The sequence below is a fragment of the Colossoma macropomum genome, unplaced genomic scaffold (assembly GCF_904425465.1).
Source record: "Colossoma macropomum unplaced genomic scaffold, Colossoma_macropomum, whole genome shotgun sequence".
Taxonomy (NCBI): domain Eukaryota; kingdom Metazoa; phylum Chordata; class Actinopteri; order Characiformes; family Serrasalmidae; genus Colossoma; species Colossoma macropomum.
The window spans coordinates 17,668,906-17,693,322 of record NW_023494803.1 but is presented as its reverse complement, the minus strand read 5'-3'; the positions used below and the strand labels follow the sequence as shown (position 1 = coordinate 17,693,322).

Below are 24,417 nucleotides of genomic sequence, written 5' to 3'. Positions count from 1 at the left end.
TTGTGAGCTGGCTGCCTATCAAAGCCATAACAGGGGGCTTTAGTTGCCAGGCACATTTTGGGCTCGTGGGGCAGAATTAGCTAAAGCAGATCAGTTATCTTCTACAGGCCAAGTAAAAGCCTGACATTTGGCATAGGCAATGCAAGCTTTGGATCAAAGCAAGTATTACAGAGACACTGACTACTGTGAGAGAATGAAGACTGTCCATCATTTGCAAGACACTGAAAAAGGAGGATTTATTGCACTTCAATAGGTGAAAGTTAAAAGTTAAAAGCAGCATGTTCAAAAGATCTGAAGAGTTTCAGAGATCATACAGTACATAGTTTCCCTGTTGATTATAACCATTTACAATTAAAGGTATACATTAAAGTTATAATAATAAAAAAATAAAAATACATAAAAAGGCAAAAAGAGAAGCTCAGGTTACTATTGTTTAAAAGGGATTTATATTTTATTATCCCTTTGTATGACTGATTTACATTTTTTACTTACAACAAACAATTTCCTGATCCTGCTGAAGGCTCTTGCGTTTTAGGAAGTGCCCATTTTCAACGAAAAGTACACATACATTATTGTGGTATAAGGTATTACTGGGGGTGGAGGGCAGTACACGGTATTACCAGGGATGGAGGTGGGAGGCAGTAAAAGCAGTGCAAGAGGTTTAAAGGTTTTGTGACGTCTCATCCTGCATTATTTCACAACTGAAAATCAAAAAGTTTACTTCGCTCACAAGGTCCCAAATAAGTGAAAATTATTTTTGCCAATAATTATTCAATAAATTTCAAACCATCTAACAATTGATAAATGTTAAATACTGCTGCTAACTAGGAGAGAGGAACTGATTAGCATTAGCTTAGTTAGCATGATACCATCTTTGCTCACCAAAGAACATGTTTGAACTAAAGCACGGACACAAGTTCAGACGATAATGGTTCAAATCTGAGGGAGTAAAGTCGAACAGCTGTCGAGCAACTGGCGTTGAAGGCACAGAAAGGCAAAATTAAAACTGTTTGGATCTGTAGCCAGACATGCTAACGTAATGTTAGCTTAGTGACTACAGACCATAACTGTACCACACACCACAGTACACGCTTAATTCTGACAAACTGCTGCTCTGCTACAACAAATATGACAAAAATAACGTTTGAGAGCAAAGTCGAGTGACTGGTGCTGGAATGACAGAAAGCCAAAACCCTAACACACCGTAAATCTGATATGATTCCAAATCTGAAGGCCATCTTGACTTCAGAACTTCACCATGCATAGTCATGCGAGCTCTTCAAAGCATTCAGCAGGTTCTAACTGATTTTCATAAAACACAAAGTATTCGCTTGTTCGTATGATAAAGGTTAAGGTGCAGCTCACTCGCGATGAGCTTTGAAAGTGCAATACCCTGAGAAAAAGTGTGTTTGGACGGTTGCGATGACGTTCCCGGAACCATGGAGTCTTCAAAGCCAAGCCTCTGGCCCATGAACCTCCTTTACCAACGTGAAGCTGTCTATTACTTTGCCAGACTGAGGACAGAAACATTTTTTTTCAGTTAAATGGTTTCTTTAAGTCTTGTAGTCATGAACTTAATAATACATTTTTTGTAAACACTGACAGCACTTAGAGAACTCAGTTGATAATATTTACTATATTTAAACATAAATGTTTGAAACAAATTAGACAATTTCAACTTTGCACAATTCCAGTTTCATATGTTACAATGTATAAATGTCATTTTGCTGAATATCTAAATACAGCTCCACTGACTGAGTGATTTTTTACCTGATCATCTGACACCTGCTCCAGGTAGATGTGTGTGGAGTTGATCAGGTGCATACGTGTGTAGCCATAATCAGTGGATCTGAAGGCACTCCAGTCCCGAGGCTTGGGGATAAAGCCATCATGCTTTTCTCGACACCCCTGAGAAAAAGAAAGCAGAAAGCCTCAAGAACTCTAGATGTCTAGTAATTCACTGTTTTTTTCCTCTTAGGTTTTCATAGCTTCCTTGCCGAGTAAGAGTTTAAGATCAGGCCATGACTTTAAAGGGGACTGAATTCTTTTGGCCTGTTCAGAAGCAGGTTATATGTGTTCCTTTGTTTTAAGCAAATTTAATGATATTGAGTAAAGACTGTGTTAAATATAGCTAGTATTACGGCATTTTCACACTTAAATGCAGATCCATTACCAGCAGACATTTACTGCTAATGTTCGGGCTTTGTGACATTCAAACCTGCAGTTCTGAAACACTATTTTACTGGGATGCACACATGCACATTTGCCATGAAAGTCTGGTTAAATAGGCTGTGATATTCTCAGCATGAACAGCCAACAGCTCCTTCAAAATACACTCCTGCGTCATTTTTCTGTCTCAAAGACTAAAAACTCCACTGTAAAAACAAAAGCGCCACAGAAAAGTTCTGCTTAACTGGCAGTGCTGTGTCACTTTTGCACAGTAGCAGCAAGAACATGTTTGAGGGGCAGATATATTTAGACAGTTTATCTTTAATTTTTTCTTTAACGAAATAAGGACATTTGTTGTTGGCACAGCACTTAACAAAGGACACTCTAAACACAGCTTAATTCTCAAGTCTGAAGCAATAACATACTTAGCCTACCATAATTATAAGTTCACCTGACAATATGACGTGGCAGTTTTACTTTTTTCTTGTCTTTGGTGGACAATGTGACTTCCATTTCTCTTTTAGTGAGATTTGGGAAATGTCATATTGTACAAATTTACCCTAATTATTGAGCTACGACAAATCTAGACTGCTTAATGAACCAGGTATAGGTATAATTATATTATACTAGGTACACCTGAAATTTTTGAGATTTATTTTGGTTGAAATAACAACAGCTTTTACAGAGGCAGGGGGAGCTTTTAAAACCTGCTGAAATTAACCTCCCCCTATATCTGCAAGTTCTGATTAAAATCAAATTTATTCTGCTGACTTGTCTTGGTGTGTAGGTTATCCCATATAAAGCATATGTCAAGTTCAACAGGGAGAATTTTATCAGGGGCAGCAGCATTCTGGCAATGCTATTTTAACATCTTCTGAAATTATACCCCCTTTATACCTGACCCTAGGAGGGGCAAAGCTAGCTACTCTATTTTGTACTCTATTTTAATCAGGCTGTTATTGTTGTTAAAATCAACTCAGGGAGATTTCTTAGAGATAGGCCTATTTTTATTTAATATAGACTATAGATCTATTTTATGTAATTTTTCATTTAGATGTTGTGCAGGGAAGGAAGGCCTGTCTTTGCATTTTATTTTGATCACAGTCTGTTTTAATAAAAGTGCTTGTGACATCTCACATTGCTTTGACTTTGAACATTTAGCCCACTTCATAGAAAATATCGAGGTATATAAAGTGTGTCGCCAGGCATCCTAAAAATATTGAGATATGATTTTTGGTCCATATCACCCAGCCCTAACAATAGTGTGTTTCAGCACACAACTCAAGAGAAGCGGAAAAGCACGCTGCTACTGAGTAAAATAATCGCCCATGAACGCGTATATAAAGGTCAAAGTTTAAATGACACATGATTCATTCTTTTACTCATCAGTACTGATGAGGATGTACATCATTGTGATGTGATGTGATGTGATGTGATATACATGATTGATTGTAATCTTTGGCAGATTGTGCTAAAATCTCATGTAGAAAGTAACTGTGTGGTACCCACCGAGATACCGGCTGATGTTGTTATGCACACACTGTGTAAACCAGAAGTGTTCTGTGCCATCTTTTGCAACTAGTCAACTGTTTTCATGGCAGGGGGTTCTCATCCTTTCCCTTACACCCCTCACTGCTCACTAGCAGCTCAACAAAGAGCCACAACATTTCACACACAGAGAGTCATCAGTGTTCTAGTTAATCTGACAACATGATTACTAGGGATGGGGGGGAAAAATCGATTCTTAGATGCATCGCAATGCGGATGTGGATGATTCTGAATCGATTCACAAACGTCAAAAAACGTAACGTTGACGGAATGCAAAAGGCGGAACTTCGCAAAGTGCAGAAGTGCAGCGCCCGGAGCTAGTGCAGGGGTCGCAACCCAAATGTTAATAAGAGTCATTTTGTCCGTTCAACAAAAATGAAACCACCTTGGGAGCCACAACATTTTGAGTCCGTTTTACCATCTTGGCTGTACATGTGTCTCAGTAAGTGCTAATATCCTAGTGTAGGGTAAAAATATAATACAAACAAAAAAGCAGACTTACTTTGCTCTGCTTTAAGCTTTAGCTCAGCTACAGCCGCTTTTCTTGCATCACCAGCTGGAAACCTTTCCTCAAAAGTAGAACAGTTTCTTGTAAAATGTCTCTCAATGTTTTACTTTTTAAGAGGCTGAAGTCAGTTTCTCGTTCTCCAGCTTCTCGTTAGAATTTCCCAGTTCCACCTTAAATTGTGCCTGAGGCACCAGAATGTAACTGCTGCACCATTTCAGTTTCACATGTTTTTTTTGTGTTTCACAGTTTCTCGTTGCAAGTTAAATGTATCAGGAAACCAGCTGGAGTGATTATAAATGCATCTAAATTATCAATGTTCGTCTTAAATCTTTCTCTTTCGTTAGCTACTAGCTAGGTGAACTAGCAGTTATAGGCTACATTAATTCCAGCGTTTAAGATCATTTATTGCTAAAACTGTGTTTGAAAGATCAGCACAGCTTTATTTTATTGCAAAGGAGGATTATTTTATTTTTACCTACAAATCTAATTCTGATGTGGAGCCGCAACCAGCCGGTAAAAGAGCCGCAGGTTGCCGACCCCTGAGCCAGCATATGGAAGCACTTCGACTTCTATGGAGTTGAAGGGGAAAACCATATTGCATGTTTCCACCCATTTTCCGTCTGGTTGTAGTTGCTGCCAAACAGAGGACCATCGAGCAAGCGATGTCAAAGCTTCCACCCAGCTCTGAAATGGCGAAGCGAACTACAAACTCTATCGCAACCTTTACTGCCAAGGATTTACATCCATTCTGTCTTTGAGAACCAGCGCTTTTGCACTATGTTGCCCACTTTGGAGCCGAGACACAGCGTCCCGTCTCAAAGATATTTTACTGACACAGCGACCCCCACACTCTCTACAACGAGACCAAAACCGAAGTTACAGAATCACCGTAGAAAACGGGAAGGATAGCTGTAATCTGCTGCGTGGAAATCCACTGCCACAGAATCTTATTTCACTGTAACTGCGCATTTTATCGCAGATGAGTGGCAGCCAGTATCTCTTGTGCTCCAAACAAGAGCAGTGAATGAGAGCCTTCCAGTTCATTTGCCACATCACTTCCATTTGTTTTATTAATAAAAGATATTGGAAGTTAATTCATTATGGACTATTACAAATACTTTGCTTTAAAGGTTCCAAGTTGTTACACAGTGAGAAAAAAAAGAAATCCTATATAGAAATAAGATGCATCAAGATGCATCCATAATCGTTTTATAATGTCATCGCAGCTCTCTGAATCATAATCGAATCATGAGGTGCCTAGAGATTCCCACACCTAATGATTACCAGAAAAAAATATTTGAATATATTAAAAATATCAGAATTGATTTCAATTCTGCCAACAGAATGGCCACTACGGTGCCTGAAAGTAGGGGCTACCTCAATAACTCAATTATTAAAGTCAAGTTTTCCTTAAACCCTGTGTTTTACAGACTACGATATTTTGGTATCTATTTAATCTTTTAAACTTTGTCCTTATAGTCATTACTTTATATAGTCATTACATACACTTTTTGAGAAACACATGCATTGACTGTTTCATAGTGGATGAGTTTTGTTTGAGTATAGAATAAATAATGCAAATACTGTTGGCTTAAGAAATCGCTCCTTTTACTGAAAAACATCTTACTCACAGCTGAGCCAGTGATTATATGCACAGGTGCTTTGGGGTTCACATATGGCTCATCAGTACTCCCATTATACACCTGTGATGAACAAGCAAACCAACAAAGCACAAATTATTTATTACATGATGTTTATACAAGTTCTAGTCTTATATGTAGCTGTTGTCTAATAATGGCATTCTTTATACATGTATTAGTTAATGACACAACTTGCTCATTACCAAATAAAATGGCTTCAGACTGATGTGCTGAATTCCAAATACTGACCTTGTAACCATATACAGGCCAAAGCCTTTCATATGTATGCTCATGTGCCCAAAGCTCCAGATCTACACCTGCAACAATATATACAAATAATCAGTGCAACATTACCAAATTATTTAGACAGAAATCACATTTTGTTAAACAAGTGAGAAACAAACTGTACTCATACCTGGTTATCAAACCCAACCACATCCATTAGGGCTATGAGGCTTTACCCCAATATTGCAAAACACATTACAGTATTTCTATGGAACTTCCACTAGGAGATCCAAACCTTCTGAGGTTGTTGTGGTGAACGCTGAGAGAGATTTCTCTAACTGTCTGTTCGGCAAGATAGGGTTGCCTTCAACTGTAAATAAACATGTTGATATTCAGAGAGCGCTAGTGAGATTTGTGATACTGCTTACTGTGGCCAAAACCAAAGGGCTGTTTTGGTAACATTCACCGAATGTCACTGGGGTTTAAGGCTAACCTTCCATACCTTTAAATGTATAGAAGGCTTAAAGAGATTTCATTTAATCAAAACACTAGTTTGGTGTTTTCTTTTGTTTTTATCAATACCTCAAGTGAAACCTACCAATTACCAGTAAATCACAAAACTGACCCCCTCTGAATTTTGGTTCATAAAGTAGCAATGATCAGCAAGTTAATTAGTTGAAGCCTAATAAGAGCTTTACAAGGGCACATTCATTATAGAGTTCATTCCATATTGGCCCAATAATATGGTTATGGTTGTGATGTATAATACACAAAGTGCTGAATTCCTAGTTATTGCTTAATACAGTAATAACTGACAGGAGGTTAATTAGTAGTTCTAAGCTTTATAAGTTAGTCACCAGCTTTGGTAACTTGGCTTGATAAGGCTTAACAAGACATAAAAATGACACCTACAACTTTGTGTAGAAGAATAGGATGTATAATACACAAATAAAAGTGCTTTGGAAAATGCTTAATTCACCCTAGTTATCGATTAATAATGGAGTTATGGGCATCCAGTTGATTATCAATTCCTGGATTGTTAAAGAGTAATAAGAGCATTTTAATTTATTAAATAATTTATTATTTAATTTATTATTTGATTTATTATAGTACTTCAGGAGAAGAGAAACTAAATTTGGTTCTTATTAGGTACATGTGTAGCTTGTTGTGACAAACAGTATCTAGTGTCATTAAAGGGATACCGTGCTGATAGAACAGGTACTCCAGGCCTGGCGCTGGTGGTTTTGTGTCATTGCGGCCAAGTCGTACCTGAAAAACAGGGAGATTACAGATTGGGAGGTTATGAACACTGTATTTAAATTGTTGACAGTCAAAGCTGATTAGAAACACAAGACACACATATTTTCACATCATATTTAAGAGTATGCTGAACTGAACTTAATGGAAACCAGTTAAAGAGAGGCACAGCAATGCCAATTTATAACAGCTGTGTGTATATTCCAGTCAGCGAAGGACATCAGGTCGGATCAGGACCAAACTATCACTTTCAAAAGCCATTAAACCTGCACAAATGGTGCCCAGAGCAAATCATTCCAATGGACTTCCCTTACGAAACACAGGAAGGCCTCCTGAGATGCTGCATGAGTGAGCATTTCCCCCAAAGTCCAATATATAGCCAGTTTACAGAGTTACGTCAGGTTATGAACATCCCTTTAAAAACACTAGTAGAAGCTGCTGAGACATTGGAATAATTAGAAAAAGTTGAAGTTCTTGGGGCATCTTTTTCCAACTGTGAATTTAGGAGACATGTAATGACTATTACGCAGTAGTAAGGAGAGGTAATAAGAGCGTGGATTTATGATTTAAGTAGACCAGTGTGGGCAACAAGGAGCAAGGTCTGGTGCCAAAGCAGCAAACCTTGTGCCCTTACAGACCCCTTTCCTTTTCTCTCTAACCCATGAATCCTGTCAGGCTTTGGATGAACTACTGGTTGTAACAAAGATGACAGAACTGAATCACCTACGGTACTAAACCTACCGACCAGCCTTCATTTATTTAATATCTAGTCAAAATAGCCATTCAGTGCAGGAAATATATTTAAATGAAAATTACTCAGAAGCCTTAACAACTAATCATTTTTAGCATTTAATGTGTCCACATTTTGCCGTTATTACAGCTTGTGTTCTTTTCAGGAGACTTGCTTTCAGTTTTTCACAAAAATAAACAGGGATATTTTTCCACACCTCCAAAGTTTAGTTTTATGGTTGCATTTTCTGCTTCTAGGATTCAAGTAATTCTAAACACAGCCAATGGATCTTGAGGTTTGGACTCTGGGGCGGCCAGTCCATTGTTGTGAGAACACCAGCTGCTTCCTTTCTCTGGTATCGGCTTCTTGACAGCTACACATCCTTTTAAAGCCATAGTGGTGTGTTGTGTTCTCAGGGTGGAATGATAAACAAAAACACCTGGGGATTTTTTCCAGATCGGAAGCAAGAGTACAGCCTGACTTTATCTTTTAAGAACTTTGACTTTCCCTTTCCTTATGCAAGTGATTATCTTACATCTAATCTTTCTACAAATATCTGAAAAATGAAGAACTAATTAATAGCTGTTTTGACAGGAAACTAAAGGGGGGTCTCTGACTTTTGCACAGTACTGTGTAGGATTAGAATGCTGGGTATCTGGGATTAGTTTACTGTGACTGTTTTTATACTATCCTGAAAAAAGCACAAAGGCCTTCTTTTGCTATTGACACACTAGACTGTTGCCCTTGATAAACGAATAGCCTACAGGTAAATTTGATATGATTTAAGGCCATGTCTGATTTAAAAGTGTGAATTGTAGCTCTTTCCTCATGACAATAAATGGGTGAAATATGCATTCAGGCAATCATTAAAACATCAAATAAGCCCTCCAAACATCCAGCCTTGAGACTTGAAAAGATCCTTACATAACTCTCAAACTTTGTGCAGTCATCATCATCATCATCAGAACAGTACATGGGTCTGTGTGCCATGGTGATGATCCAGGGTCGTACTGCTCTGTTCTCTGGTTTGTTCGCTTCCTGGTCAAACACACATAAGTACTGTGAGTTATTATTGGGCAATTAGATGCCTCACGTATATGTAATTTTATATATACATGAACCTTAAACTAAAATGCAACAATATCACAAGTTAAAAGTGGGCAACTTATTTATAATGAATGAACTAAAATCTGACCAAATTTCTAGTGTTCTGATGTAAATGTATACCTCCAGGTCACTCTTTAGCCACTCGTACTGTTTGAAGAGGAGATCCAAGCCATACTTAAGGTAGAAGTAGACCTCAGTAGAGAAGGAGATGATGTGTGCTGACCCTATGTTCCAGCTACAGACAGACATGCATAAATAAACATGTTTAACTATTATGAACATGCAGCAGTGAGCATAAATGCCTTAAAAACAACAAGCACATTGTTACTATAGCTATAACTATCTCCATTTTTTTTTTACGAGTTATTATCCAGGAAAAGCTGTTCCAGAGAACAGCTGGAAATGTGTGCTCCTATGTCATTAAAGCTAAACCTCAGCAATCTTTCCAGTCTCTCAAGAGCAAAAGTATAAGGCTCAGTCAAGCTAAGAAGTTGAGAGGTAGAATATGATTCACTGATTTTGATCGGAACATGATAAATGTGCTTAATATGCTTCAAACAAGATATTTGTGCAGGTAGATTATTTCTTGGTATTAAGGAGGATCACAGTATTTAAGGCTGAATGGTCTCAGAAGCTCTAATGCTGCACATCAGTGAGCAGAAAAAAAATGTAACGTTATTATTGAGACTGATATTACTGGCTCTTGCATTTCAATCAGTTACATAACTTTATCGCATGAGGACTTTTGATCAGAGCCATCTGAAAGAGTCAGAGCCTTGCCAGAATTTAGCTGAAGCCAAACACAAAGCTGGACTGGCTATTATATTTTAACTAAAATGGAAAATGAAAATGAATAACAAGAAATGAAGATTCTAAAATATGCATCTACTCTAAAATCTGTTTGGACTGAGCAGATCAACGATAGCGCTGTACCCATCAAGAGATAAACAAATGTCTACTGCTCATGGCAGTCCACATGTCTAAGAAATCAGGTTTAGTCAGTGTAATATTCAGAGTGAAGATGCTTACGTTAGACTCCCAGAACTGGCACACGTGACGTAGTGTATGGAATGATAGCAATTAAAATGAAGTTTTCACATACTCTTCCCAGGAAGGATTTTGTAATCCTTCAGACTAAATAGAATGCTGGTGGTGACTGATTTGACACTTCCGTTCCTATCATACCAGAGTGGTCGACTGACCAGCGCATGTGATGGATGAGACCTCAGAGGTGCTCACTCGCTCTAAACAGGAACACGTGACTTTAGGCCTGCAGTCTGGCAGCGGATCATCTTACGACTTTGCAGTCTAAGATCCATTACCGGCAGAACAGCCACTTTTCTGTTGCCTTCCTTTCATGCATGGTGGAGATCAGGGCTTAAGGCAGAGCGTGACTGCTTTGGTTTGTCAGGTCTTTGGTATTTGGTTTGGAGACAACACTCGTTCTTATGTAACTTTTGGAGGAGAACATTTGTTCTGGACATAAACAGGTAGCTGATGGACAGAAGGAGTGAGTTGGTAACCGACCTGTACCACAGACTCTCTGTCTGTCCTGGCATGCTGAAGCGGTTCCTGTAGTGTGAGAAGTTGCTGGAAAAAAAGAGGGAGAATAATATATTACTGGTATGTCAACTATCTCCAAACGCCTTTGAGCGTGTGATAAACGCCCAGTATCTGCTCTTTCAATCAGAGGTATGCTCCTGGCCTAGCCAAACACATGCCAACCTGCTTGTTGAATATTTTAGTTGGACTTAAATCTAAAATATAAACGACTTTCTAGGAATGATGCAGAGATACTATTTTTTTTTCTTTTTCCAAAATTTCATTTTGGTCATAAAAATGAGCGCCAGGTTTCTCTCCGAGATGTGGTTGTGAGACCTGCAAACAGCAATGTAAGAAAAAAAGAACTTAGAAAGTTCCACATTATGGAGAGATGAATTGATTTCAGGCATTGAGGGGTTAGAGTGACAAGTGTCTGGTTACAGTAATTGACAAGAGAGTTCAGGTCAGCAGCCAAAGATACAGGGGACAAAGTCAGAGAGGCTTTGAAAGTTTTCAAGTAAGAAGTCTAGATCAAGTCAGTATATAGTCAAGAACAATAAAACAAAAACAGCATTGCATGAACATCTGCAGCTTTGTCCATAAACAAAAGTACAAAAATGCTTCCGCTGAGGAATACAGATTTGTAGATCTTAAGCCAAAATCTGCTGAACAAGAGTACAGTAAACAGATTCAAATGGAGAAGCATTGTGAAAGGACAGCTAGAAGAGAGGTGGACCTGTATGCTTACCCCTCGTAGCACAACAGATGTCCCATAGATGTTTCCACATCCCAACCCGGGGGTAGACAGATAAAAATTTGTTCCGGCCCCTCGGGCCATCAAGCCAATGAATCTTGTAACCAAAATTAAGAATTTGTGGCCAAACATGCCAAACGTATAGCATCACAAGCATCACAGCATCACAACAGCATTACAAAAGCATGCTTCTGTACCAAAAACTGTGATGCATTTTTTTTTCCTCAATTTTTTAAATCAAACCAAGGAATGATGTGGAGTTATTCTCACTTTTTCACAATATAGTCTAGCAAATGGAGGATTTGTATCTTTTGATCCCTCCCTTGGTTAATCATCCCTGCACATTTCTAACTGGAATCATAAAAGATTATCGTGCTATATTAGCGCTCATGGGAATATTGTTTTCTAAAAAACTCTGGTAATGAACTTGTGTCTGCTTGCTGTGAAAACTGATGACATGCCCGTAAGAACATCACATGCTTCTCAAAATTATACAACAACTACATGAATTCTTTATTTTACATTAATTCCTTAATATATTTGTCTCTCTAATTAGTTTTTTTTTTTGGTCATCATCATTATCTGATTTTTTTATTATAGTAAGTGCTGCGACTGCATTTTAATAACCCAGCTATCACAGTAGTCTATGATGAAATACATGAAGTTCTAGAAAGTGAACTTGCATGCAGTCACATTAGCTACAGCAGCAGTCACATTAACATTACATTACAGGCTCTGGATCTCACACGAGAGGTGAAAAGCAGTTGTCTTGTTATTAATAGTAGCTATTTATGAATGTTTAAAAATTCAACTGTTCTGGTGGTTTGACAAAAGAGAAAACATGCCAAAGCAAGTGACCACTTGGGCCACCAGCTCTGCATCTTTAGATTTTAGATAAAATGTGAAATGTTGTGACCAGGGAAACCAGGTAACAGGCACTGTCAAACTCTATCCCAAACTACCTTTAATAAGTAGATGCTTGATGATGTGTCACCAAGATACACATCCTTTAAGAGATAAACTTAGACTTAAAACAAATACACTGGATGGAGATATTTTCCTCAAGACTGCATTCAAAAACCTTTTGCAGTTAAAAAAAGGGTCTGTTGTGTCACCACTACAGCTTTTTGCCCCATAAACCACTTCGGTAAATGAGTTGAGTAGCCTAAAGCTGACCTAGATCAGAAGCTCCTGGGCCATCTTAAATGTAAAATAAACATGTCATCTCTGCTAGAAGAAGAGCTCAATTCTCCAAAACAACATTATGCAGCACTGATGGAAAAGAGTGCTGGCCATTTTCCACACAGCTTCAGGCTTATTATAATGAAATATAGGGTTAATGTATCTTTCTTAGTTTGTTTATATGTTGCCTATATTTTTATTTAACTATGCATACTATTCAACGTCGTAAACATTTTTCCAGCTATCCTTAATTTTGCTATTATTGTTGAGTATCCATTGTGTTGGTCTTTGTTTAGCAACAAAGCTTTAATTCTCCATTATTGTAAATGTAAGTCTTGCACTTATTACTGATTACCCTGATCGTCAGTTAGGATTCTTTGGCACACTACAGACAGCAGAAAAACATCACTGCATAAACAAAAAGCCCAAATGGAATTCAAAGACCCAAAAAATGATAAATACATAAATTAAATTAAAAATATATAAAGAAGATGAAGAAGAAAAACTACATGCATTTCTGCTACTGTGTTCGGCTCCAGTTATCGCCATTTCACTGACTCCCATAGCGTCTATTTACACTAGTTATATTGTGAGCGACTCTTTAGTTAGTCCCAGCCATGATCTCAAAATGATTCATGTTTGCATTCAAAAGCAAAGCAAATCTTAATCCTCAAAACGTTCTGAATCTCCACTGACTAAGATGTTTTTCTTCTCCCCTCCCTCCAGACAGTAGCAGTAGTCCATGAGAAAGTCAGAGTTTAGGCCGACAATTTCTCGTATGTTTATGAAATACGCATTTAAGCTCTGCCAAAAACTGTTTTAATGACAGACCAATTGAGAGTTGAGAGGACAGGAATGCAGCTAAAATAGAGAACGGGGAGAATTGGGCCAGATCTAAAAAAGATATTGTCTAGACACTAGACTAACTGTTTATCCAAAGAAAGAGTACTTCAGAGGCCATGTCATCACATCAATGCAAAAGCACCTAGAGTTTTCTCTTTTAAGATTAATGACAAAAAACTTGAACAAAAAAATACCTTCTTGACTGAATTAACTATATGGTAAATGCAGTGCTGTCCCAGACCAAAAATTTTCTTTGGGGACCAAAAGGCCTGATTTTTAACTAAAAGTTGACGAATCATCTGCCTTCACACTTAAATGAAATTTAAGATTAAATGAAAATAAATAACACTGTATCGGAAAACACAGACTTTTCAACTTAAAACTACACTGCACCATGAAGGAACTTTGATTTCACTATATATGTTACATGTATAATTTATCCTGATGCCTCAGGATAGGCTTCTTTTGCGCTGCCATAGAAAAAACACTTCCAATGGATGGTTCTTTAAAGACTGTTTTTGTAAAGAGCGTGAGAGTGAAAAACTTTTTAAAAGTTTAAAGAACCTCCACATAATATAAAAAGTGTTCTATTGGCATAGATTTGCATTACATTATTTAAAGGTTCTTTGAAGTTTTAAAGGGCCCACATAATAGAAAACAGAATTTTTTTTCAATAAAAGTGTTCGACATATGTAAAAATATGTAAACTCCTCAGTCCATACTGTCCATTTATGCAAACGAAGCTGCGAAAACCCATGATTCATTGAAACAATGAATTTGAAAATTCATTGTTTTTGTGAGGTTACAAAAAGAATGCACTTACATATCCACCCATTCAGCCTACAGCTGTTTAGCACTGTCCATTCAAGCTAAAGTTACACTCACAGTGAATTGACAAGATGCGTGCAAAACCTTTTTGCTGTGATGTGAACATACCTGATAAACAGCCTGTTTAATCCTAAGGGATAAAGTAAATTTGGAAATGGGCATGTAAAAATTAATTAGGACTGTTTTTGGTACATAAAACCACAGAAATGCTATAAGTAGACCTCAGGGAGGAAATAAAATACAAAAAAATGTAGGATATGGGTCCTTTAAAAGACTCTTCACACTCACAAATCTCTTTTTCAAACATGGTTATTTATGAAACCAAATATGGTTCCTCTACAGCAGTGGTCTCCAACCCTCCTCCTGGAGGTCTACTTCTTTCCTGCTGACTTCAGCTCCAGCCTGCATACAACATGCTGCATGATCCCCATACCTACACCAATACATCTTATCCAGGCAATCAAGGACTTTGGAAGTTAATTAGCTGGAGCAAATATGGTAAAGCTCAAACTGCAGTTCACAGGAACGTATATCCCAAGACCAGGGTTGGTGACCACTGTTCAATAGCACCACTCTTAGGACCCTTTGTGGCACCTTTTGTAAGAGTGTACATCATATTTCAGACCGGAAAATGTCATTTGCAAATTTAGTATTTCCCCTCTTGGATTAATTCACTCACTAGCTACTTGGTCCAAACTTCCATTTACTGAAATATATAATGTTGAAAGTATACCTTATTATGAACAAATAATCAAGTAAGTGAACACGAAGTAATCCAATAAATGCAAATACATAAATAAATAAAACTAATAGTCGACAGACCTAATCTTAGTCGACTCCGAGCGCTACAACTGATCAATCAACTTAAAGGGGACTGCAGTAGCTTAAAGTGTGCAATAGATTATATTAAGCAAATCAAATGGTCTCTCCTATTGCCTACTGAGGCTAGTGAATGCAACAAAAGGGCACAGGATATTTAGCACTACATATTTCAAATGCTGAAGCGTTTCAAAGTTAGTTAATGAAAATAACTGGTAATAGCAACAGCTGTCTTCAAAAACTCATAATCACACTGGCACATCCTGCTTAGATCTGCATCTAGATAACAACAAAGGAAGTGGATCATCTATAATACTCACTAGGCCCACTCATGATTACCAGGGCAGGTCATATAAGGCACATAGGCAGCAATGGATTCAATCTGTTTCATGAACTCATCCCCAATTCTGCCATTGTCCTGAAACAGATAGGGACAGACGTAAAGACACACTCACACAGACAGACATAACATAAAACAGTGCCAAGAGACTACACTGTGAGTGAACACATTACTTACCATATGGCAAAAAAAATAACACAGTAGATCCATAATGTCTCAAAATTCACTAAATACTATAATCTGTGTTAAGGAAGGCTGACAGCCCAAATGCTGCTACACTCATTAATGATAGTAGTATAAGCCATAAATTTGGCTAATGCTCTTTTTCTTAAGGGGAATGCCAAAGACCAAACTGACGGCAAGCCTGACAGAGAAACCTCAGTAATGACAGAAAGAAAGTTAAGTGCAGTCAAGAGAGAAGGCCCTAAAAGCTAGGGCTGCCATTAAGCTAAATCAATTTTCCAAGCAACTTATCCAGATGCCCTATCATTACACAAAAAAGGGGAAAAAAGTGCCTTGATGAAATCTGAACCAGCCGTTCTGACAAATATTATAATGGGGGCAATTGTGGGATAAAAACAGTACAAACTATGGTGAGCTGCAGAGTTTTAGGGCCCTTAACGAGTTTTCTGACAGCTCCTGTTCTGTTTTTCTAGTTAGAACATCTGGGGAGTGGTGGAATGGTGCTGTTCACAGAACTGCATGTACTGCAGAGTTTAGACCTTTGCGGTTTTCTGATCATGACCAGGGCAACTTTATTCCTTTAAAAGGAAAAAGACATATCATGACATAAAGGTTAGCAGAACTGTGTATCATATTTGGAGAATGGATTATCTTAGTAGCATGAAAAAAGCATGTGTGATCACACTAAAATTTTTTTAGGACAAGGGTTCATGACCTATTTATCCTGGCCAACAAAGGATCATCACTTTTGATGATAATAAATTACTTGTAAAAGATTGAAATGGAACACATTGATGGTGGCTTGGCACATGTCAAGCAGCGCTTTCTAGTTCCACTAGCAGTGATTCTTGGCAATGTTTCTTAGTGACAGCTAGCCTAAACATAGCTTCTAAATAATGTCTAAATCAGGCTAGCCTGTCAGACATATCCAACAATCCTTCAATTACAAATATCTACATTTTACACTAATACAAGTATACAAGACTAGGCAAGCCTAGTTTTGCTGGACTGCCATCATCTGCACGGCATTTGTCACAGAATTTTTCTAGCATTCTCATACAACTACTTTGGACACTGGATTTGGATTATTATCATCATTATTTTGTGATAACTCATTTCATAATTAAGATACAGTGTGTCTACTACAATGTCGTGAATAAATCCATGAAGACAGATTTAGCTAACTAGTTCAAAATTATAATAACAGATGGGTATTAGCATAGTATCACATATATCTGACTTGAAGATGATTTCTACTCACAAATGTCTACAGTTACCCAAAATTTTGTTTTAAGGGTGTAAAACTACAAACAAAACCACATGTTCTGTAGCTGTCAATATACATGCTATTAGTGTGCTAGCATTACAGCTTCAGAGCTAGCCAACGTTGGTAATCTTGCCACGGTGTTATTTCATCAGATATTAGGTCATTATTTTCTCAGGTAAACGTGTTTCACTTAATGCATTTGTTCTTTCTGCTTTTATTTGTTAGCCTTATGTTGCTAGTGTTGGTAGAGCATAAGGACAACATTTAACAGTGTATAACGCCACCTGCTGCTTGTCTCACGCAACAATTATTGGTGCACACACGTTTCAAAAGTGAGCGACTCGGTCAGTCAGTGACTCAGTAAGGTCACACTTTATTTGGATGGTCCCCATAGATGATCCACAGATACTTATTGACAAACCTTTTGGTAATAGTTGATTATCAACAACATTTAGGTTAGGGATAGGGACATATTTAACAGAATCTTCTACATGCAACTTCAAGTTCGGTTGCATTTAACAGATATTTAGTTGAAAGTTAGTTAGAGATAAACTGAATATCTACAAAGCATCTACTGTGGACCATCCAAATAAATTGTTACCGATTAAGATATAACTCTTCCGAAGTGTTAACATGTGTTAAAAATGATGCCATATTCTGTACACTTGTAATCAGGCTTTAACTGTTACCACACAATCTGGCCATTAAAATGAGCATCATGTGCCTTTGGTAATTCTGAACGGGTTTGTTTGTTCAGACAAGCTACCGGCTTGCACAGAGCAGAACGTAACTATGTGAGCCACCTCAAAAAGGCTTTTTAGGGGAATAATAAGTGAACAAATCTAATCTGACACATAAACAAAGCGAGAGACAGACATTACAGCGGAATTCATTAAAACAAATTAAAACAAATAGTAACTTTACCTCATGCATATCGTAGGCAAAGTCCCCTACAAATCAAGCAAATCAAACACAGAACAAAAAGTTTATAACTGTGATTAACAGATGTTCATAAACAAACAAACTCAGCTCGAGCGTGGAAAATGGATTGCTCGTTTCATCATGTACAGGCTACACTTCCAGAAATCTTGAGAAACCTTGTAAACACTGTTCATTTTAAACATAAAATGATTAATGTAGTGATGTGGTGTGGTGACAGATGAAAGATGTTGCAGCCTTGTGATGTATGGCAGTTCAGGTAATGTAACTAATCAGTACATGTACTTTGCACATAATTTGATCTCAATATCAACAACTGTCTGCTAAACTGTTTGACAGTGTTGAGGTCAGCAGAGGGCGCTATATTGCGCTGATGGAATTTGGCCCGTTATTGTGAGCACTTTAAATTTCAAGTGAGTGAACTGAAATACTCTGGTAGTCGACAGAAGTTGCTCAAATGCATGTGACACACTAATGTTTGTGTTTCTGTTCACATGATGGAGGAAAACCAAAAAAATTAGACCTTTCTCCCTACTCGCTTTATTTTGCATTTATTTTTGGTGTGAATGAGTGATCTTTCAGTTTAAAACAATGTTTCAACTATTCTTTTAGACTGCCAACAGGAGAGAGCAGAGAACAGCCTAACACATTTTGCCTAATAATTTTAAATGTATTTGATCAAGATTAACATATTTTATTCAACAACTCACAAATTGCTGCTACAGCTGAAACCTTTGTTTCCAGCATCTACCATCTGTAAACAATTCAGCTGAAAGCAGAGTGAGTGCAAACGTTAAAACTAACCACATGGGCAGGTTAACTGTAACAGACAGAGGGGTTAGTTGTCACATTTGCCAAAAAATCTGGTAAATGAATGCAAAACATGTCTGATTCAATACTGTTCTGTACTGTTTGGGCCAGAGGCACGCTACATGTACACGCCATAATGAATATGACTTAGACTGTGTTTAACATGGCAAATTTATTCTTTACCACCAAATGAACCGCGAATATCAGCATGATAAATTTGACATGTATTTTATTACATGCGCATTAAAACCTGACTGTTTTGAATTCATGTGGAAGGTTACAAACTTCTCTCCCTTTTTCCCTTGGGCAGCTCAGTTATAACACTGTGTTAAGCTAATCTCACCATATGGAGGCTGTATTTTAGCCTGGCTACCTGTCACTGTGAGCTTTTTTAACATACATCATAGAGGTGCAATAGAGCAACCACCCAGAGGGTGATTCAAATGGAATAGGTGAGAATTCTTGAAAAAAAGTTACTCGTATGATACAAAAACAAGCTGAATCTTAAGAAATATCTGTCTGATTGCTGTCTAAATTCACAGATAATACTGTGGTAGAGATACAAGAGTGTGACTAAAAGCATGTTCTACTTGAACCTGTTTAGCTACATAAAATTTCCATGTTACATTTTCCCTGTGTGACTTTGTGCCCTGCTCTTCCGTCTATTTTTTTTAAAATATTTTTTTCTGTTGAAAGTAATTTCACTGCTACAAGTCTTACCAATGTGCAGGATAACGTCATACATCCCAGCCTGGGTCTCTTTCTGCAGTCGGGCAAGTGACTGGGGGTTCTCGTTGCCCATATCACCAAACAAAGCAAATCTTGGGCTAAAACTTGTGCTCTCATTTAGAGCAGTAAAGAAGAAAAGATCACTCCAGCCAGCCTCACTACCACAGTGATAAACTGTAAGACAAATACACACACGCATACAAAATTACAATAATATACTCAGAAAATGTCTAATTCATTATCTCATTGAAGTGTAAGAAACTGTTGACCTGAGTCTTAAAAACTATTTCCCTACCTGCTATTTTAGTTTCCTTCTTAAACAGCCCTTTTAAGCCTTTTCTTTCATCAGCTTAATCCGACACATTTTAACACTTGCTCAAGTGAGACATAAACAGCATTTTCACAGACTGAAATGTGGTCCATGTCACTACTGTGGCTGAAGGTATGCTTACCATATGTATCCCCGGGTCTCAGGTCTGACAGGGTCACTCTGTGAATGTACATTTTCCTTTTCTCTGACCCCTCATCAACAAACACAGCGGAGTTTCCCTTAGCAGTCTGAGTAAAGAGCTTTCCGCCCCATAGATTGTACTCCACCATGCTGTCTGTCTTGTTGATCGTTGTCCAGGTGATCACCATTGAACCTTTTACACCTGTGGGGGGGGGAAGAAACATTATGTTCACAATACTTATAAACTGATCAAGGTTGAAACAGCTTAGTAACTTCAGGAGACATTTTTTTCCAACAGATAAAAGTAGGCTTTCATTTTCAGGTTCACAAACAACTGAAGTCAACAACATTATCATTTCTTGAAAAAATCAACTGACAGTTCATGACTTAAGAGAAAGAAAAATTTGACACAATCAGTGTTTTAAGAAACAGTACAACTAGGCAATCACAAACAGGCAGTCTGACACAGAGCAGACTATATATTGCTGAATGCCGCAAAAACAGAGACAAAGTCAATAGGGGCAATACGTGAATACCACTATTATGCATCTGTCTGCAATTTTTTGGCATTGCAAAATCCAGAAAACAATTCTGACTCTAATCCACTTACATTTAGGGAGCATTTATGTAAACATTTAATTTTCATTTAAAATTTGCACACAATTCAACAAAGTTTCTCTTTGTGCTTATATAAAACACACATATAATATGTAATGATTTAGACAACTTAACAGTTTAAAGCATAGACAATTATCCAAACGCTGGTTTCTGGTACATGTACCCAAACTTTTGACCAGCTGTGTAATCGCAGATCTTACTGAGAGCTTGTTTTTGTGCTTGTGTTTGTAAATTTACAGTTGCAGTAGAACAAGCTTGATCATAGGTTAAGGTTTCTAGCAGTGCTTTGAAGTGCTTGTGTTATTGCGCCATCTACTGACGGAATGTTTTATTACCTGCTCTGTATAACAGTGTCTGCAAATGCCTAACAAATGCTGAATTAATAAACATCATAACACTCACGTTAAAAGTAGTACCATCTGCAGATTTGTGTAAAACAACTGAGTGAAAGAAAGAATCTTTGCGCTTTTAACATGACTTTCAGAGCTTCTTAGTATCTGGTATGTCCTCCTTTTGCTTTATTAACTTCGTGCACTGTGGCTGGCCCATAAAAAGCCTCTGCTCTGCAAAAGCCTCTATAAACATTTGCTTATATTTAAACAGTGACCTAGAAATAATGCAGATTCTTAAATATTTCTTATTCACTTCATTTTAACTTTTCTTTGTTTTAAATGTGTCAAAATTCCAATACTTGCTATTACTTATTATCAGCTTTAAATGGAAAAAAATCCCAGATTTTCAATGTAGCCCCACACTTTTGGACCCCACTGTTCATCATTTGCTGGATGTTTAGATTGTTTTGCAAGAACAGTTGAAAATATACAGCAAAATTTTGAATACCACGGTCAAATTAATGTTCTGTTGATTTTCTAAGTGAAAATAAATTTACACATCATCTACAGGGAACAAATGTAAAGACGACATTTGTTAGCTAATTCTAGCCCACAACTTCTATTTATTCACTCAATTTAACACATAGCTATACCTTCTGCACAGACCACATTTTATGATTGAGTTTTCTTCCTAATATGTAAATTAAATATATCAAATAAATTATTTTCACTTAGAAAATCAACAAAACATACAAAACATGACCAGGGACATCCAAATGTTTGCATATAAGTGAATTAAAACTTAAAAAGTAAAAAGTAAGGTTCCTTTCTGAAAATCTGATTTCTGTGTGCTTAACATTTACAACAGTGAGTGAGATTCCCATTGGTGTAATAGTAACAGAAAAAAAAAGAACAAAACAGTCCAAAGATACATGACGTTTGTAAAATATTCTTGGAGCATAGACTAGCAGCACTCGAGAAACATGGGTTAATTACCTTTAATAATGAAAATTTAAATATCATTTGATGCTGAGATAGCATAATATATTTGGATAATACTGTGAAACTGAATGAGAGGAATAATTCTAATGAAAATAATAATCTTTCCATCTCTCTAACCATAAGATTCTTAGTACTGGATAGAGGAGAACTGAACATCCCATACCCTGTAGAATGACTAACCAGCTTGTTATCCAGTTCAGTCCAACCTACATATGTGCTGGCACACCACCGAAACTTCAAGAAACATGATAAGACCAATAATGAGTTGAGAGTCTGCTCTTACCTGGATAAGATATGTGCACCTGCTCAGGCTGAGACCCAACAGGAGGCACACATAACACCAAAGGCATCAGGCCACAGAAAAGAAAAAGAAAACGAAGCACAGGAGCCATGCTCTCCTCTCTTCTCCTTTTCCTGTCTCACACTGCTGGGAATCAGAATACAGAAGACAAGACAGTATTTTTACTTATGCTTGTTAAAAAGTGACCACAAACACATGACCTGCTGTATAAGATCACATGATCACAACAATAACATATGACTTTTTCAAAGCTGTGTGAACTCTGCTCTTCCGCAAACCCACAATGTTTTTCACTTCTCGTGAAAAGTGAACTAGCATGATAAAGCAAAAAAAAAAGTGCTGATGTATGGTGTCTGAAAAGAAAAAACAAGTCTATCTCTTGTCTATTCTGGATGTTTATTTGCATACATAGGGTGTTATGAAGAGATGAAAACTGCATAGTTCAGATTGCTGCATTACCTGTTTGCATTGACTGTAAGATCATATTCCTCAGATCAAACAGCTTAATGCTGTTGGAGGGCACTGACAAGAGTTCTGTGGATCACAAACTGCCATCTGTTGATAGGAAGTGCAAGGGCAAGGTCAGCTTGCTCATTAAAAGCCATGGAAACATGGTTCACTAACCACTCAAGATATATTGTTAAAGTTCGTATCTTCTTTGTAGCCTAACATGTCCTTTGCAGAACACCTTCATTTGAGCAACACTGATTTAATATAGTATGGCCTTACAGTATATATGCACCCACTGGCCATTTTATTAGGTACACTTACCTTGTATCTACACTCTTGTCAGCTCTATTTGCTGTACAGGTGGATTTTGTAGTTTCCTTACCTCACTTTCCTTACCCCACTCATCAATGGTCAGGACGCCCACAGGATCACCACAGAGCAGGCATTTTTTGGGTGATGGATCATTCTCAGTACTGTAGTGACACTGATGTGGAGGTAGCATGTTAGTGTGTGTTGCTCTGGTACAAGCAGTGTTGCTGGAGTTTTTAAATACTGTGTCCCCATATGTCAACTCTAGCAGACCCGTTTACCTTGTTGGTACACCCTGTAGATTTAAAATCAGACGCGATAGCTCATTTGTGGCTGCACAATTTGTGTTAGTCATCCTCTAATGCTTCATCAGTGGTCACAGGACACTACCCACAGTATTCTGTTGGCTGGATATTTTCGGTTAGCGGACTATTTTCAGTCCAGCAACACTGCTGTGCGTCATCTAGAATTCACCCACCCACACACAAACATGTCACTACCATGTCAGTGTCACTGCAGTGCTCAGAATGATAAATATAAAGATATAAGATAAACCAAAGTAATACCAATAATTAGTGCCTAATAATTTAGCCAGTGTGTATATTCAGACATTTCTTTAAAAATGCCTGGCTCAGAACTGCAAACTTAGCAAAATATTGTTCTTGAAACCCCAAAAGCCTATTACTGGGTCAAAAACGCGAGACTGGATGATGTCAGCAACTTTTCTTGGATTTAAGTTTAAAACTCCTAAATCTTTCGGCCGGAAGAGTGAACAATGTAAACACTGCGCAAAGCTACAATGTGATAATAGGATGTTAGCACGCTAGCTGCCTGCTAGCTACAAGCCTGGCAAAACAATGAGAGATACTAGCTAACTAACTCAGCTAACTTAGCTGAGTAATTAATATTGTACCTCAGTTTGATATTAGTTGTCCACAGCGACCACAGATGAACCGTTTTGCACACTTGTAAAAAACACCCATGAGAGTCTGAGACGGCTGTTACAGCCTCTGACCTGACCGACAACTGTAAACTGGAGAGCATTATGCTGGGAAATAAGGGACGAAAAAGCGAAACTGAGAGGGAAAATAATCCATTCTTCACAAATATACTTGATAGTAATTTCATTGACAATTACTCATCAAAGTACTCAGTACAAATGAATCAACTTCACACGTAAGGAAGTTACACGAAATAGTGAAACTAGCTTTAGTTTCCACTCACGTCTGTTGGTTGCTAGCTTAGCTAACTAGAGCACAGCTAGCTCTGGATTGTCCGATGTCTGGAGTCCTGATGTCGCTGTTACTAAAATTAACGTTGAAAAATAACAGTATTAAAATACCACAAAAACCGAAGCGTGCGACTCTGTAAGACACTGTAAACGCGTCAGTAAGTGGACTCAAGTGTTCGCTGTGGGCTCCTTTTCGCCGCCATCACCGACCTGACTGTATCTCTGAATCTGAGAGCGGAGCGGTGCTACCGTGTTTGGTGTGTTTGGGCAGGAAGCACGTGCACGAGGTTTTTGTTTTGAACG

The 24,417-nt window shown here is 37.7% G+C and overlaps 1 protein-coding gene across 3 annotated transcripts; it reads right to left on the bottom strand.

Annotated features, from left to right (window-relative positions):
- Positions 1 to 210: 210 nt before the first annotated feature.
- acp7 (acid phosphatase 7, tartrate resistant (putative)) lies at positions 211 to 24,385 on the bottom strand. 3 transcript variants are annotated; one of them, XM_036594216.1, is made up of 15 exons: positions 24,108 to 24,385; positions 22,584 to 22,679; positions 22,107 to 22,250; positions 19,873 to 20,073; positions 19,412 to 19,594; positions 17,867 to 17,892; positions 15,473 to 15,570; positions 10,712 to 10,774; positions 9,305 to 9,419; positions 9,002 to 9,115; positions 7,293 to 7,359; positions 6,115 to 6,182; positions 5,857 to 5,928; positions 1,771 to 1,908; positions 211 to 1,514 (listed from the first exon to the last, which is right to left on the bottom strand). In XM_036594216.1, the coding sequence occupies exons 3-15, from the start codon at positions 22,213 to 22,215 to the stop codon at positions 1,449 to 1,451; spliced, it is 1,320 nt and encodes a 439-aa protein (XP_036450109.1). In that variant the 5' UTR covers positions 22,216 to 22,250; positions 22,584 to 22,679; positions 24,108 to 24,385; the 3' UTR covers positions 211 to 1,448. The 3 variants fall into 3 exon arrangements, with proteins under 3 accessions (XP_036450109.1, XP_036450110.1, XP_036450111.1); XM_036594217.1 differs by having other exon boundaries at positions 22,107 to 22,247; XM_036594218.1 differs by lacking the exon at positions 24,108 to 24,385 and adding an exon at positions 22,957 to 22,975.
- Between the last annotated feature and the right edge of the window lie 32 nt (positions 24,386 to 24,417).

Excerpts from the sequence above, each read along its gene's own strand:
- acp7 (XM_036594216.1), bottom strand. The coding sequence starts at position 22,215 with ATGGCTCCTGTGCTTCGTTTTCTTTTTCTTTTCTGTGGCCTGATGCCT. Across the intron at positions 15,571-17,866 it reads TTGCCTACGATATGCATGAG|GACAATGGCAGAATTGGGGA; the intron begins GTAAAGTTACTA and ends TATCTGTTTCAG. Across the intron at positions 10,775-15,472 it reads GGTAATCATGAGTGGGCCTA|CAACTTCTCACACTACAGGA; the intron begins GTGAGTATTATA and ends CTTTTTTTCCAG.